The sequence below is a fragment of the Lytechinus variegatus genome, chromosome 6 (assembly GCF_018143015.1).
Source record: "Lytechinus variegatus isolate NC3 chromosome 6, Lvar_3.0, whole genome shotgun sequence".
NCBI classification, from domain to species: Eukaryota; Metazoa; Echinodermata; class Echinoidea; order Temnopleuroida; family Toxopneustidae; genus Lytechinus; species Lytechinus variegatus.
In genome coordinates this window covers 43,552,951-43,570,695 of record NC_054745.1, presented here as the reverse complement: position 1 = coordinate 43,570,695, position 17,745 = coordinate 43,552,951, and the positions used below count along the sequence as shown (strand labels likewise).

At 34.2% G+C, this 17,745-nt stretch overlaps 1 protein-coding gene across 1 annotated transcript in view; it reads right to left on the bottom strand.

Annotated features, from left to right (window-relative positions):
* The window catches only part of LOC121417879 (MAM and LDL-receptor class A domain-containing protein 2-like), a 38,675-nt gene extending 21,106 nt beyond the window's left edge, over window positions 1-17,569 (bottom strand). Inside the window, exons 1-16 of the mRNA XM_041611613.1 lie at window positions 17,564-17,569; window positions 16,676-16,844; window positions 15,894-16,028; window positions 14,165-14,427; window positions 12,426-12,660; window positions 11,450-11,533; window positions 10,483-10,652; window positions 9,626-9,749; window positions 8,418-8,567; window positions 6,903-7,159; window positions 5,875-5,965; window positions 5,014-5,145; window positions 3,979-4,127; window positions 3,062-3,184; window positions 1,899-2,133; window positions 579-805 (exon numbers count right to left, since the gene is read on the bottom strand). Coding sequence (XP_041467547.1) covers window positions 579-805; window positions 1,899-2,133; window positions 3,062-3,184; window positions 3,979-4,127; window positions 5,014-5,145; window positions 5,875-5,965; window positions 6,903-7,159; window positions 8,418-8,567; window positions 9,626-9,749; window positions 10,483-10,652; window positions 11,450-11,533; window positions 12,426-12,660; window positions 14,165-14,427; window positions 15,894-16,028; window positions 16,676-16,844; window positions 17,564-17,569 — 2,550 coding nt within the window. The remainder of the gene's footprint in view (window positions 1-578; window positions 806-1,898; window positions 2,134-3,061; window positions 3,185-3,978; window positions 4,128-5,013; window positions 5,146-5,874; window positions 5,966-6,902; window positions 7,160-8,417; window positions 8,568-9,625; window positions 9,750-10,482; window positions 10,653-11,449; window positions 11,534-12,425; window positions 12,661-14,164; window positions 14,428-15,893; window positions 16,029-16,675; window positions 16,845-17,563) is intronic.
* Window positions 17,570-17,745: the final 176 nt, after the last annotated feature.

Sequence of the window (17,745 nt, the reverse complement as noted above, 5' to 3'; positions counted from 1 at the left end):
AACATAATATGACATAACATCACATAGATATGTGATCTGACAACTTGATTTTGATTGGCTTAGAAGCACTGTTACTATGGTAATGGCCAGATAAAGAGAACTTGTCAAATAAAATATCCAACAAGTACTTTCGTAAGATCCTCCCCAGGACCTGAATGAAACACTGTCTCATCATCATTATTTCAGATAGTTTCTATCACAAAGAAAACACAGTCCTTTATTGTGACTTCTGAAGCTTTCCATGACAAAGAAGTGTAACATGTTTCACAGTACACCATGTATCTTTCTTGGACTAGTGTTGGTCCTGAAAAGGACCGCTCGGACTCTTCAATCTTCAGTCCATTATTGTTCATACTAGACATGGACACAACTGGCCCCCGAAAATGACAAGCATAGAAGTGTCTTAGTGTAAAGGAATTACATATTGCAATTTTACACAAACCATGATTCTTTTTTCAAAAGTAAAACAGGGTCTCACTAAGAAAAAAAGTCACATTTACATATAGTACAATGTTAATGGACATACGTTTCAGGGGCAACATGAGGACAGATAACCCTCATGTACTACACACTCTTACCGTATCATGTCTCCACACATCGCCCCTGTTGCCTTTCAGTGTCTCCAACGTCGTGACCTTAGTGGCTGTATCTGCTTGAGTTTGGATATTGAGATTGCCTACACCTTCCCCATTCATATGGTAATAAAACTCCATACATAGTTTCTGTGAGGCCAGGAAGTCACCTGACTTCAAGGTGGCAGCCTGTCCTTGTGTCTGCCCCGAGGCTTCGGTGTATATATACGTCCCTGAATAGACATAAAGAACAAACAATTATACTTTTCATGTTTAGTTGTAGGTTCCAATTTCCTCAAGTGTAGAATTTCTAAGAAAGGTGAGGACAACACACTGCAATGCCAAGCCATCAAACAGACAAGCAATCAATTAGCATTGGAGATGTCATGGTGTAGTGGTTCAGTCACATGACTCTTAAAGCAAGGGTCGAGGGTTCAAATCCCACCCGACGCTAATGTCATTTTGCAAGGCACTGATCCATGTTTGCCACTCTCCACCCAGGTGTTAAATGGGTTCCTGGTAGGATGTGAAAGTCAATGTCTTAGATTGGCATATGTGCACAAATAAAGGGCTTCCTGGCTAGGATGCCCCCCAGAGAGTGGAGATTGTGCACTTTATGTGTGGAACAGTGATGGATCCTTTGACTGGGGTAATAATAATTATAATTCAAAGCGCTTTGAAACGAAAATATGAAGCGTTATGTACATACATGTACATGTTAATTATTAATTATCATTATTATTACAGGTGAATTGTGATTTTGAGTGTAATATTAAAAGCTTGTAAGCATTTACGGAAAGTTTTGTCAATGATTTATTCAAACAGATGTTATAAGCTACTGAAAGCCCTTTCATCTGCTTGGCAGAGAGTAAACTCATAATTAGAATCACAGAAAACCACATAATGAAATGCTCCAAGGATAATTTATAACAAGCAATTGATGACGTTTATGGTGATTTGAAGTGCACTATCCAAAGCTGAAATCCATGTTGTACAAAATACACCAAAGCCACAATACTTTTTTAAAGGTTCATTTTACTCCTTCCCATGCCATTATGACATTATATTATTTAGTATCGGACTATCGGTGTCATATAGAGTAATTATAAACTTTATTTTGTCATCAAATTCACAACACCTAGAATCAAACTCCAACAAACCATGAGCCTACTTGCCATTGTGAGTATAAATTAAGTCCATATTTTGGGGGGTTAAGTTTTGCCTTTTTTTCATTTTCACGGTTTGCTCTGAAATGCTGGAGGAAAAGCTCCAAGGAAGGCCCCTCTTATAGCGATTTTAGAGTACACAAGAATTTAAAAACATTACCATAAGGCGTCCCGAAGGTATGGTCAACGCCTGGTCCAGTACCGTCAGAGGGCGTCCTACCCTGGATCCGCTGCCAATCAAAATCATCAGTCCTTTCTTCATTCTTCCACGTGCAGAGACCTGTCTCAAAGTTACAGTCACCGAATGGGGAACACGGGGCGGATGAAATAGTAAGATCGTCCAGAGATATGGCAGCATTCTGTGTGTAGTCTTTACTCGCGGCTCGGAATTGGATCTGCAACGGTATAGAACAAGAGAGTCATAAGTCGATTCTAAAAGGTACTCTATGATGTACCTAAAGTACCATTTTGATGTTGCATGGAAACTCACACAGTTGGGTGTAAAAAGTATAAGCAAAAAAGTAAACACAATGTAAAAAATATAAATAATGATATGAATAATTGTGATCATAGAAATTTGAAAACAAATTTTTTTTGTTGTAGTGTAACTGTAATATTGAAGAGCAATTTGGACAAAGTGCATAGAGCAATTTTAATTGATTAGGCACTATATAAATACCAAATATTTTTTTTGTTATTATTATTAATATCAAGCAGCATCCAGTTAGTGGGATGGTGATTTTAAACTCTTACCTGAAATAGCAGCTTCATACATGTATTGACAGACTAAAAGTGGATAAGGGATATTCTTTGTAACTGACAATGTACAAAAATGCAAACATTACGCCTACTGTATAAATGATTGGACAGCAGATGTAGTTAAGAATATAAAGCTAAATACTGAGCTGCCAATCAATAGCATTTTAACTTGTATTGTATGATTATTGCATGAGAATGGATAGGATTTATCTCGATAAAATAAGATTTTTAGGAATTCTGTGATACGTTTGGTGTATTATATGCATGCAAAAAAGTTTGTTCTGTTTCACTTTTTGAGAAAAACTACATGTAATAGTGCACAAGTACGTACAATCTAAATTTAGTGGTTATTTTTAATACTTGTAAGCTAGATTTCATTCTGAAATTTTGCTGACATGTGAGTGGCAAAAATAGGATTTTTGTGTTGAAAATAGGATTTTCAGAGATTTTTATTGTCCAATTAGTTCGGCAGCTCTGATAAAAGGTAAATAAAAAGTGTAATATGAAGGTAAATAGAGAGAAGGGAAAAAAGGAGACCAATACAAAAAAGAAAACGAGTCATACCTTGAAGAGATCATCAGTGTTATTGAGATTTATTTCCGTAACATGCCATTCATCCTCGTGGGTTATACCATTCATCTCCCATTCTAATGATACTTCTCCACTCATAGCATGAATCTTATACACCTGTATAAAATATATTTGGGTTATTCCATTTTGAAAATAACATCAAATATTCCTAAAGTACGTGCTGAAATAATCCTGCCGAAGCATATCCTTGGATGCTCCATGTCTGAAATACATATAACCAATGCATACTAGCTCAATTTTTTTTTTATTCGAGAGAGCTAATAATTCTCTTCATAATTTACTGTGCAATATTACTAACATAACCCATGCATATATTTTCCACTGTATCAAATTTTCATGATGGCATATGCAGCTGAATTAATTAACCAATGTTTGATCACATTGCATATGTTTGTACTACCTCTATAAATGTTTTGTTTGTACATTTACCTTATATTTTACTGTGAATTTCTATTTTGAACTGTCCTTTTAGAATAGGTTATGCATTTTGAATATAAATTTGTACTGACTTTACAACGTGACACTGTTAATATGTTGTAAAGGTTACGAGGATATCTGAGGCTTGGGGCGTGGAGTTTGAGGGGAAATGTTTTTTCTCTAAAATAAGAAAAACAAAATTTCATGATTTTGGTTTAGTTTTGTCAGAATTTGTTTAAAGAGAAAATGTTGGTCCTCCTTTTCTGATTTTGATTTATTCACTTATTTATTTATTCATTTATTTATTCATCTTTTTATATATTCATTTTATTTTTTTTTATCTATTTATTAATTGATGAATTTTTAAATATATTTTTTCAGATATGCTTTGCCCTTTTTTGACAAAGTTTTTCAGTTACGATTGTTTAATGGCAAATTTAAAATATTATATTTTCTTCTCGCATATAACCTACCTGAAGTTGGCATATTTTGGAGTTGAACATTGAATACCAGAACTGGAAACAGTTGCCCAAATTGGATGTTGGAGGAAGGGGACCAGTTTCCACAATAGCTACATCGTCATTTGAAGTCAGCTCAGTCATGTCTGCATAGAATACATGACCTACGGGCAAAAGAAAGGGTATTTCCTGATGTTTTTTTTATACAAATGTAATTTTTTTATAACAGCTTGGTCAGTAAGTTATATGAAACCTTTTAAGACTTTGCTTTTTGTCAACTTTGTGCATTTATCCATGATGTGTATGACTTCCATAATAATAATAATAAACAATAAGGAATAAACAAGGTCTTGAGTTCAGTCAAGCATGGGATGGGCACACTGTGCCAATGGAACTTCCAAGCAGTCCACAAAAACTGTGTCAAAGAAACTCATTTACATGTATCTTGTCTTTTATTTAACTTTAAAACATTAAGTTTTGACAGTAAAAAGAAAGAGAATTACTCTTTCAGATTAGTTAGTAATCTAGATTTAGATCTGTTTGAAAACCAAATATTATTTTTTTTTTGCTATTTGCAGAGTACCTTCCAATGCGACTTTTTGTTGGTTTAGGGTTGGCTGGTCACATAATATAATTATGTTATCAGGAGAAGAACACAGGTTTAAAATTAGATGAAAAATTACGTTGTTTAAAACAAAAATAAATTAAATCATTTTGCCATTGGGCTCTTTACTACCACCATTCATCAAGAGTTAATGATTATTATCATTTGCTTCATGAGTGCTAAATTAACGGGAAAGAGTGTTTGCTTTGGTTATATCATTATCATCTAGTAGTCAGTATCAGGATGTTGTACATGTATACTCTAAATTAGATAAATAACTCATAAAATGAAGACATAGACTGGGAATAAATTATAATTAAGGTTTACAGTCATTCAAAGGATTATGCTATATTTTTGAGTCATAAAAAAGATGGGGGCCCGGTTGCCATCAATTTATTATTATCATTTTTATTATTTTCAGGATCAATAATTTTAATTTGGCTTACCATAATCAGTTCTGTAGGTATTGTCTGTGGTAGGTGCTGTTGCTTCTGAATTGGCTTGAATGACCTGCCAATCAAATTGATCTGGTTCGGTTTGACTCAGGTAACATGCTCCGTTCTCAAAATCACACATACCTTTGGATAAACAAACCAATATGAAAAGGAATGTGAGGATGGGATAAAAAAAAAGAAATGATGCATTAGTGATGCCATTCTATTCTCCCGATAATCTAAAAAATATCAATTAGATAGTAAGAAAAGTATACACTATTTAGGAATTGTTTGACTATTTATTCAAAATCTGTTCATTGACTTGTAACTTGATGAATCGTTTCGTCATAGGAGTACGGACGACACCCAAATTAACCATGTGGTTATGCATGCAGAATTTTACTTGAATATTGTATGCACAATGCATAGATTACTATTATCTATTTTAGGAAGAAAGAAATCGATATTACAGAACACAAGTCAACATAACTATTTCAACAAACATTCTTTTTTTCGGGGGGGGGGGGTTAAAATTGAAAGACACATCCACTGTCAATATAAAAAACTCAATAAAATATTGGATTACTTCTTCTTCTCATTTTTTTATCATTATTATTATTAACGTTTTTTCTATTATTTTTTATTATTATATTTATCATTATTCCTATTATCACTAGCATCATTATTATTATCAAAATCATTTTTAGTATTATTGTAACATATTTCCCATTTCTTACTTACCTAGTGCAATAATACGATCATTATCATATTTTTATTATCATTAACATCATTATTTAAATCATTATCATTATCATCATCATTATTATCATCATTATTATTATTATTGTAACATGTTGCAAATTTTCTACTTACTTGGTGTAGGACAGTTGCCCGGATGGAACGATATATCATCCAAGGCAATGTCTCCCAAGGCTTCTGAACCCTTTTGGCCTTCAAAGATTACCTGAAATTACAACATGGAAATCAGATTTGGTCAAAAACGTAAACACATTCAAAATATGATAATAATGATGGTATCTGGTAGGATCTGTTCCTTTTTCTAAAGGAATATCAGACATGGTATGAAATAGGAAAGATAGGTCATATTGACGAACTAAAAAAGGCAATTCAATTGAACAAGTTTCTTCGTTTATAAAAATGTGTAATTGTGTAAATATATGGATTTACTAAATTTTGAAACAATTTTATTTTACAAAATCTTGAGCTATTCTTTTTCCAACTCCTTAAGAATCATGTAGAGCAAACCAAGAAAATAAGTCAATCTTATCAAAAAAATTAAAGTTGCTTCCTTCTATAAATTAAACATGGGACGGCTAATATTCCCTAACAATACTATTCTACATGTATGTTGCTTTAAAACAGGAAGAAACACAGTTATAAAAGACAGGTGCATAAAGTGTGCATCCGATCTATCAAGTTTTTTACCCTTTCCAATGCACATTTTCAAATCCTAGTTTTGATTTGTTTCTTAATTCATATTATGCACAATGTATACAATGATATCAAAATTCTATTTTCAAATCTAACTTGGTCTTATCAATTCATCTGCACATATGTGACTTGCCACCACAAAACCAACAATAGGTCGCTCAGAATTAAATGTGTTTAATGAGTTTTTTTATAACTTCAGAAAACCCACACATCCTTAGCATTGATATAATATGTAGCCTGTCACAATCGATCAACAGTAACTCACTCAAATATTCGATTTATAGTGGAAGAAATGCCGTAATAGCTTTGGGTGGCTGGTCACATTTTGTATATGTATTGGTTGAATAAATGTTGCATTTTTATCTCTTATATTTATATATTTACAATTTTTTTTATAAAGGAAATACATGAATCGAATAATGGCCTACTTGGGAAACAGATACACTTACCGTGTACGATCCAGAATCTGTAAAGTGAAGATGAACCTGGTTCCATTGTGGTCCTCTTGGATTTGTTTCTGTCCATACAGGGCTCTCTGTATCACCTATTTTCTCATAGACGGTGAGGGCGCCCAGGTGCTGGCCGTACATTTGGAACCAGAATTCCATGCAGTATCCGGTATCGTCGATGTTTTTCAAGAACTGAGAGTTAAGCCGGGCAACATCGCCGGGACTTCCATCGGATGTTTCGATGTAAATGTAATAACCTGATAAGATTTTTAAACGTTTATTGAATCATGGTTATGTTAGACACAGTAGAGTTCAAGAGCAGTTGGGAAGAGAACAAGGGAGGTGCCATATATTTGGTAAATTGCCAATAAGTCCACTGCCAACTCGTCCACTCACCACATGGTGTGCTTTCATTTAGTCTAATGCCATTCCGTCCATCAACACTTCGTCAAACAACCATTTGGTGCAATAACCATTTGGTCCTATAATCACTTAGTCTAATCACCAGTTCGTCTATTACTATTTCGTTTAACAACCAGTTGGTCTAATACCTATTTTCTTTTTATTCATTTTGCACAATTAACACTTGAGTCTAATGAGACCATGGAGCTATAACAGCTGCATGATTAGACCAAATGGTATATGGACTAAAGGAATTTTGGACCAACTGGTTATTAGACGGAATGCCATTAGACTAAAAAAAGTAGACCATGTGGTGAGTGGAAAAACTGATGGTGGATCAAATGATATAGACGAGATGGCAATTGGACGAATTGACATTAGACGAATTGGAAATAAACCATATATTCAGGGACCTACATCATAGAAAATTAAGAGAAACAATCCAAGTAAAAAGAAAAAAAGAAAACATTACAAATAATTCATAAGGTACATGTCATCACACAACAACAAAACAAACATCAGAAGAACAACATTTCAAAGAAGCCACATGGAAAGGAATGAAATACAAAGTAGCCCCAGGTAGTGTTTTTAGATGCATCACTGGGACACCTGCTAAATGACCACAGAGGCATGTCACATCGTATTTTAGATAAGGGGGAGATAAAATGCCCACTTGCCAACTTTTGATATTAATGTGGTTGTTTTTGTCTGAAAGAGCACCTGCTCCAAACGGAAGGTCTTGGGTTCGACCCCCTTCAGAATCATACCTAGGACTTAAACAAGAATTTCTGTCTTTTTATTGAGCGCTAATGGATGAGCGTAATAATAATCATACAAATAATATTAAAAGTATTAATAACAGCAATAACAATGATAATAATAATAATAATTGCCAGTTTTTAATGGCGCTTTTTTCCCATATTTGGCTCAAAACGCTTTCCAGCATATGATGTTATTATGTAACAACATATTATATTTGGCATGATTGGAAGTGGCATAACAGTTGAAGTAGCTACCCTGGGAAAATTCAGTTGTCATCATTCTTATCATTATTTCATTTTAACCTCTTCAAAAGTTTGACTCATTCATCCAAAAACCTCCAATCTTTCTTACCTGTTTGGTCTCCTATAGTATGATCTGAAGATGGTCCTGTCCCAGCACTATCTGTCGCTCCTGAAGCCCTGATCCAGTCAAAATCATTATTAACATCCTGATTCCAGGTGCAGAAATCAGATTCAAAGTCACAGTCATGAGTATCAGGTGCTAGAAAAATAGATCATTAGAGTAACTAATTCAAATCATTGGCTTTCTTCTGAGAATAACTACATAATTATGTTTGCTTTGGAATATTCATACTTTGAAAAGCTGAATAGTTTACGATTTAGAAAAAAAAGCCTTAGCGGGTGTTCTTTTCCTTTTTGTGTGCATTTTTTTAATTCTATTATTGCATTTTGAATATTATATGATGATTATCTTAAAAGTACTGAAATGTACTATTGCTATTAGTTTGTGTTCCTGGAACTACAAAACGAACAAGAAACTCTTTTACCACACTGAGAACAATAATTACTCGGATAGTGATTCAAAAGTGTATGAAATGTTTCATCCTTTAAAATGTAGCTCATTTAGGTAAGAAATAGAAAGTATGATATACCTGCACCCCTTAGAAATACAATTCTTAATAAAAATAATAAGTAATAATACACTAATTAAATAAAGACAATAACACTATGTGTGATGTGAGTAAGAAGTATTCACTTTTGGTTGTCCTTCAATTTTAGCAAAGTAATACCATGGTAACGTATACAAATAATGCACGTAAGCAAGTGCATGCACAGCCAAATAATGAACTATGTGAGGAAAGAACCAATGCTCACCGAGGTCCGGAGGACCGAGTGCGCTACGCATTTGGCAAGTCGAGCACAGAGCTTATTATATAGGTCCTCTATGCTCAAGAATGTGTGTATTGATTGTTTCATACAACCCCCTCTCCCCGATGTTAATTAGTTGCCCCGAATGCTATATTTGATCTACATTCTAGATAAGTCTCTATAACTCCAGACCTGGCATATCCTGAACTCTGACATCCTGCACTCCGACGTCAGACTGCAGGAAGGAAAGTGAATTTGGTATGACGTCAGAGTGCAATTCCCTGAATATTATGTGATCTGATTTGGACCAATCAAATAAGAGAACGTTTTGGAGAGATGTATAGGTTAATCTAAGCTACGGTAAATGGGCCATTGTGTGGCGCTCTGTTCGTTTAGCAAGGAATACAGGGGTGGAAAGGAGACGGGGCAGAACAAAGAAAACTAACTTACGATATGTAGGTGGAAATAGCGAGGGTGGGGCAATGGTGATAGCACATATAGAAGGATGGAAGAACATATCATCTAGAGCTATGTCACTGAGATAGTCAGACCCAACCACAGCTTCAAAGGTAACCTGGATCATAAAAGATAGTATCATTTGTGTAGTTTATAATAATGACATTAATATGAAAATTTTATATAGCGTGTAAAATATATATTAAAAAAGCCTTTCTAATCGCATTTTGAATACTTGCATACAAAATCAAATTAGTATGGTAATAACAACACACATACAAATCTTTGTCATACATTTGGGCAATTGAACGAAAAAAGAGACAGTACAATTAGTAAAATTAATGAAAATATTTACAAAAAAAGATTCATAACGTGCTTATTACGGCAGTTTCTAAACGCATGGCCTCCTGTGTTTAGTGTTTCCCGTGATTATACAGCTTTACATTTTAATTGAAATTGTATTTTTTCCACCAAACATACGCAATCATTTGGCTTTGCTGTATTATCGTATGTATTGGATTTTTACTTATGTTGTCATCTTGTTAACCGTATACGCATTTACTTTCAATTGAAAGTATTAATAAATGGAAATGAAATAAATTCGAGAATTGAATTGCGCAGTGCAATCATGTATTTCTGTTAGAAAGGCTTTAGCCGTGCTGCCTCCAGGCATGGATTCTGGCTTTCAAGGATTTCTTAATGCCGACTACCCTTTCACCTCACATGTGTAGAGTGCAGCGCGACGTGGGTATTTTTCTTGCGGAAGGAAACACAGTATGACTGGGAATCGACAGACAAGAGACTTAACCACCAGACTACAGCGTGTTCAGGGGACGCCATAGCCTACTTACCCAGAATTTCTCCGTCGAGTCGACATCTACCTTTGCCTGCAACCAAACATCACCCTTATTACCACTTTGACTGAACAGCAATTTAGGAGAGGTTGTAGCAGTGGAAGAATACACATTCAAGTCACCTGTTGTGTTGCCATACATGTGATACCAAAATTCCATGCATCGACCTGTATCAATCAGTAAATTGGCAATAATTTAAAATGATGATAAATTACGATGGAAAAAATAAGTCTATTCATCTGGATTTAATTTGGTTGAAACAGAGAACAGTTTCACGTCCGATCCGGAATGCTTCTTCAGCTCTTATGAATTGGCGGGAAATCGTCTGTTTCAATCAAAGTAAGTCCAGATGAATAGATTTAATTTTCCATCGTAATTTGACTTTTCCTGGATTAATCAAACCTTACATAAGTTAATAACCATTCACTTATATCATACCATTGGACATTGCACATTGAAGCCCTTGCTGTGTAGTCAAAATATAGTAACATTTGTAATTATGGTAATAATTAAAAGATTTGTATACCGCACATATCTGCCGTTGAAACTCAAGGCGCACAACTTATATAAAGCAGAAATAAAATTAACAAATACACAAAAATTGAAGAAATTAACAAGAAAAAAATACACAATCAGTTAAAGTTGGTGGTCAAAATAATAATAGGTGTTATAACACAACAGTTACGGAAATGCTTCTCTCATGAGGTAAGTTTTTAATTTCTCCACCAGTTTCACTAAGACTTCCTCTTCAAACTGATGTAAACCATTAAAAAATCGAGTCTGAAATTCTCAAGTTATCAAAACAAAATATGGAGAGCTGAAAAGAGTGCAACCAGAGCGCAACCCTGTCAATGATAGCTAATCTTTAGTTATTATTATTATTAACATAATATGATTCATCAATCTGTATTACAGTCGGAAATTGTTCATTATCTAAGGAGTTTGCCTCCATTATATATCATACCTGGAGTAGGTTGGAAGTATTCACTGAGTAGCCAACCTCTGGTTCCTGGTGTAATGAACGAAGCCTCGATGAACACAAAATGACCTGAATGAATACAAAAAAAAACGAGTTAAAGTTTACTTTAAAAAAGTTCTGGTTACGATGATATTAATAACGTTATACTTAAAACTACAATTCCATATACTCTTCTTTCTACACATCCAATATTTCTTCAGGTAATACTGACCGATCCGACTTTTCAGTCATGTTTTTCAGATGAGTGTAGATAATAGAATAACAAGGAATCATATTGCTATCTAATCTAAAATACATGAGTCATTTTCTCAGTTATTAGTAAACATACTACCAACACTCCTATCATGCCTATTGCCTTCTAAACTACCCATACAGGTAAACATCAAATGTGTAAATCTGTCCAATGGGATAGCTCTCGCTCTTAATTGAGTGCATGGAAATTAAAATTGTCCAAGTAAATTTATCGACAAACTTTGAGTTTAGTGATTGACATTACTGCCTATATAAACATGGGTTCATCATGTGTGTATTTGATATCCTGAAATACCATCTGAAATTGCAAAAGATGAATGAAAATCATGATTCGGCATTTCAAAAAATTCGAAATTTTAATCAAAATTATCTATCATTGGCTTGGGTCGTTTAATATAAATTAAATAATGATAATATAGGCTATTTATATTGTTAGGTGCCCAAGGCGCTCCTATTTAGTCAAATATTACTAAAGAACTTGCTGATGCAAAGTCAAAATGTTGTTTAATTTATTATACAATTGTTTGAAATCTGAAACAACAAAGTTTTATTCCTCATCTTTAATTCTTAATAAATTAAACATGGTTGCTTCAACTGTTAAACAACTACTGTGATATTCTTATAGCAAACAGTGTTGCATAAAATTTTGAATATTTTTTCCCATGTGTGTTTTATTTATACATGTATAGCAACATCATTGTGAGCTCACCATATCCTGTCTGTAGGGTATGGTCAACAGAAGGTCCAGTGTCGCCTGATCCTGTACGGCTAGCTCTAAACCAGTCAAGTCCGTCATCATTCACGTAGTCATTGACGAAGCCACACATATCATACTCGAATGTACATGAGCCTTCGGGAAGGCAAATGTTGTCGCCAATGTTGATATCATCGATTGCGAGATCGCTGTCAGAGGAAGGACCCGATGATGTAGCCTCAATGTAGATCTTCAGGAAAAATAAAATATTTGAAAACAACTTTAATTTTGATTGAGGCAAAGGATGACATGCTTATACCCCTGGTGCAATATCACACGATGTATTCCATACTGTTTTATCTCTACAGCGGGAATGATCAGTGTATTCGCATATTGGGCGATGTGAAGGAGTGATTCACACTGTACAAATGATCAAATTTAACAGTATAAAGATAGTTCCACAGCGTGAATGTTCACAGCGGGTTCACTTTGAGAACTATTTCGATTTGCAATTCACATACATAATCGTAGACATATAAGTATACATATGTGACCACCTCAACCGACAATATGGAATAACAGGGAAGGTTCTCTGTAAATAGCCAAAATAGTAATTTGGCCTCCAAAATGAAATCTTGGTGATTCTTCTTCTTCATGCTGCCAAAATATAACCTAAGCTTTTTTGATAACCTTTTTTTTGCATGTCAATTTTGTTTCCTGCGTCCCCTCTATATTTCACTATTTCGATGCCGAAAGGTTTTTTTTTTCACAAACAGGATTCTTCTAAACATGTTCTTGTTTTGCTAACTGCTTGGAAGTTTCATTGATACTGCACAGTACGCATATCTCTTGCTTGAGTGAGCCCCAACTTCAAACATTATTTTACACTTAATTTTTTTAAAACTCCAGCTACGTTTCTTTGAATATTTTTTTATTTATTTGTATTTATTCATATATTCATATTCCACATCGTCAAGTATCAAATTGTGTCGGTAAATTTTGACAAGTTATATATAAATATGAGAAATGAATAAATAATATATGAATAATAAATAAAGAAATAAATAATGAATATATAAAAAATAAAATATATCATATGACAGCTTATTACACCTTTTTCAAACTTATTAAATAACTCAAAATCACTTTGGAGACTTATTGTTGGTTTTGGGGTTGCTGGTCACATATGAAACTTAGGTAAAACGCAAGTATATAATTATATATATTGAAATCAGACTATTAACAAGATTTTGTAGAATTGTGACAAAAAACCCTCTCGGCATCGAAATAGAGAAGTGTAGGGAAGATGCTACAAAAAGGGATGGGATGCCTACCCTTTCTGATTTACAGAGCAGTTTAAGTAAAAGATGAGAAAATGAAGAAGAATATAAAAAAGAAGATTAAGAAGAGATGCTTGGTCATGTTATACATTTTACGTTATGTATTCATACTATTTAATGAGAAATTATTTTGTGTAATTTCCATTGAAATAACGGCAGCTCTATAATAGAACTATGATTCCATCTTTAGGCCTTGTTACCAACCTTACCTTTGAAAACACCTTAAAGCATGGGTGGCGGAAGAAGGGGGGGGGGTAGGTCCTATCCCACCTTTTTTGGATAACCTTTTTTTTTTGCTTGGCAATTTTTTTTTCTGCATCCCCCTCCTAAATTCAGGTAGACCCCCTCTAAAATTGTTGTGGTACCCCCGAAAATTTTTAGTTCATAATCCACTCATGCTTTACATGAACTTACCTTATAGCTCTTATCAGGTGTCGGTACAATCTCTACCCGTGCATGGACCCATCTATCCCCTTGATCCCCATTCTTAGTCCAGCTGGGACTAACAAACAGCTCTCCATCATCCTGCTTATAGACCGACAGAGTTCCTGGACCAGACCCACTCATATGGTAATAGAATGATACACATCTTGGACCGGTGTGGATGTAATCATGACTTGATAAGATAGCAGTGTCACCCACATTATTCGCATTAGTATCCACATACACGTAATGACCTGGTAAAAGAATAGAATGAGGAAAGTTGCTGTCAAGTGTAGTGTAGTAGACAATTCCTTAGAAAAAAATTATAGTTTATATGATGTTCCTATCTATCTTACTTTTGGGAGCCCACAGTATACAAGCTTTATTTTCAGTGGGATCCTTCATTTTCGCAGACTATAAATCACACACTGCAAAAAAAAACCTGTAGTTTTGATATAACACCAGCCAAGAATATATATATATATATATATATATATATATATGATAATAATAATAACAATAATAATGATGATAATAATGGGTATCTAGAGGCGCTAAAAACATAAAGTACCATAGCGTGTACAAAGTAGGAATAACAATTTAACATTTGCAATAATTACTACAATATTCAAGAGAAAAAGGGAAATATTAATTATTGAGGAAAAAGGTATGTCTTAAGGGAAGATTTGAAGCCAAGAACACCGGAAGCATTTCTTATTGAAAGAGGGATAGCATTCCAAGTCTTGGCAGCTGCTACAGCATACGGTTTTTCAGCAGAGGAGAGTTTTGACAAGGGAATGCAGAGTCTGCATGTGTCAGTGATTGAACGAAGATTACGAGAGGGTGTGTATACTTTGATGGTATTATTAAGATATTCAGGTGCTAATTGATTTAGAGTTTTTTATACATATAAACAGACTTTAAAATAAATGCGTTGGAATAGAGGTAGCCAGTTGAGTTCCTTAAGTAAGGGTGTAGTATGAGTTTGGGATCCAAAGCCAAAAATTAAACGAGCGGCACGATTCTGTATAACCTCAAGTTTTCTTCTATCTCTTGCTGACAAAACAGTATAAAAACTATTACAGTAATCTAATCGAGAAAGGATAAGTGCTCGCACAGCATGGTGACATGTCTTAAGATCATTGAATCTACGAATCCTCCACAAATTGCTGACATGATAATTACAATTACGGACAACCTGATTTACTTAAGCAGACGGTGTGAACACGTTATCACTGCATACTCCAAGAACAGTAGTTTTAGTGGAGATGGGGATGCATTGACCATTAACATTAAGCTGGAGATGTGATATTGATTGCAGATGGCGGGCAGAAGAACAAAGAGCTATGAATTCAGTTTTGCTATTATTCAGCTGGAGATCGATGAAAAAACAGACCAAAGTTCCCATCCGAGAGGGAAAAAAAATCTGTTAGCCTTTCTTGATTTCCTTGAAATGGAGTATCGTGAATTTGGGTAGCTATTCTATTCATCCACATCAAATGCTTTTTAGTACTTAATACAATGTTATTGACTACATAGGTTGCTTTACAGTAAACCATCTTGTATGATTTCCCTACGATTTCATCAAATAATACAGTGGCCTTGTTGATTAAGAATTCAAGCACAAGCACAAACTTTCAATCAGTTTAAAAACTACTGTTAGGATCGTATCATGTAGTGTTTGTTTTACATTAAACAACATTTTTATTTTGTCAATTACCTGCGTTTGTGCTTAATGTGTGATCTACTTGAGGACCCTTTCCCTGTGATGAGATTGGTGTTCCCCAAATCCAATCAAAATCATCTCCATCAACGTTCTTCCAGTCGCAGAAGCCAACCTCAAAATCACAGTCAACTGCAAACAGGAAACCAAATAGGATAAGCATTTGAAGTGAAACGACCTGTCGAAACTAAACCTTAATAAAATCCAACTCATATAAAACTTGTTGCAGAGGAAAAAGAAAAATTAGAGAAGTTGATAACAATATCGGACAAACAATAGAAAAGTTATGAATTTTGAAGTTGTAAGAATCGGTAATCACTACCCCCATTGAGACTTTAAATTGGCAGCATATGTCATGTCATAGTTATGTAAGGCAAGGTCTACTCTTGAATGACTCAAATACATAAAATGGCCAAAATGTCAATTTTCCCCAAAGTTACACTTCAAATTATCATTTTTTTTAATGAGAACATAAAACTACAACTAGCATTAGTTGAAATTGTAATGGATTAAGCCTATTTCCATTTCTTTCTTCTAATTTCATTTTGCTTAATAGGAATCCAAGGTAGAATTCAATTATGATCAAAATCTAAACTGGTAAATAAAATAACATTTTAATCATAGCAGTGTAAAAAGCTTGATTCTCTTAAGATATGTGACGCATTTACTGACTAAAACGTCCCATGAAACTTGTTCCAATCCAAATCTAGCTGATGTAACACATATTATGAAATTATATTATAACAACATTAATCCATGGAAGATGACAGTATGCTCACGTGACCCTGGACATGCGCCGGCGGAGAGGGCGGTATCATCAACAGCAATATCGCCGTAAAATTGAGAAGACCGTGTGGCTTCTAGGATAATCTCATAGTTTGAAGATGTTATGATATTCATCTGGGCTGGTAACCATACACTAGCCTGATTGCCAAGCTTATACCACATCTATAAAGAAAAACATACATAATGATAATATGATTATTATGAAAGGAAGCGGTTAGTATTTCCTTGAAATAGGAGATGAAATTGAAAATGATTACAAAATACAGGATTTATATCAGATTAAGAGAAATCCATGTAAAAAGAAGCATACGAACCAAAAGTATTCGATTGAAAAGTTTAAACTTAAAAGATTTAAAGTATTATCTATACTCTATTCCATGTTAAAAGGTGCATTTGGAATGGATGCCACTTCTATTTGTAAAGTGGGATCCTGTTTGATATTCACTGTATTGAAATTCAACTTTGGGCTTTATGATTTGATTATAATTCAATAATGACAGAAACGCAAGCCGGGAGAACAGTTTTCCCTACTAAAGTGGCTACAGTTCGTAAATACGCCTTTGCTAGTTATTACACTGTATCAACATTATTACTACTACTATTATTATCATTATCATCATTCACATTATTCTGTTAGTTTTAAATCTTGTTTTCAGTATTGGTTTGATCATTTTCTGGTGAAAAAAACACAAAGCCATACATCGTATTCACACAATGGACTATTCGATAGTGTTTTGGACATAGTCAAAAGTCAATAGTGTGTGTATCATTTCCCACTGTGGACATCTCCACAGTATGAAAGCCCACATTGTATTCAAATACTGGACTTTGAGATGTGATTTATGTTCCAGGATGTTAATATAATTTAATACTGTAGATACTTCCATGGTGAGAGTATTAATGGTGTGTTCCAATGATGGATATCAACTTATGATGTAAAGATGTGATTATGTGAACACACTGTAGAAGACATCATGGGTCACATTCTGGATAGATTTTGAGGAACACACTCTGGATACATTGTGAACATACTGTGAAATACTTAATGCATTTTGTATGCCCT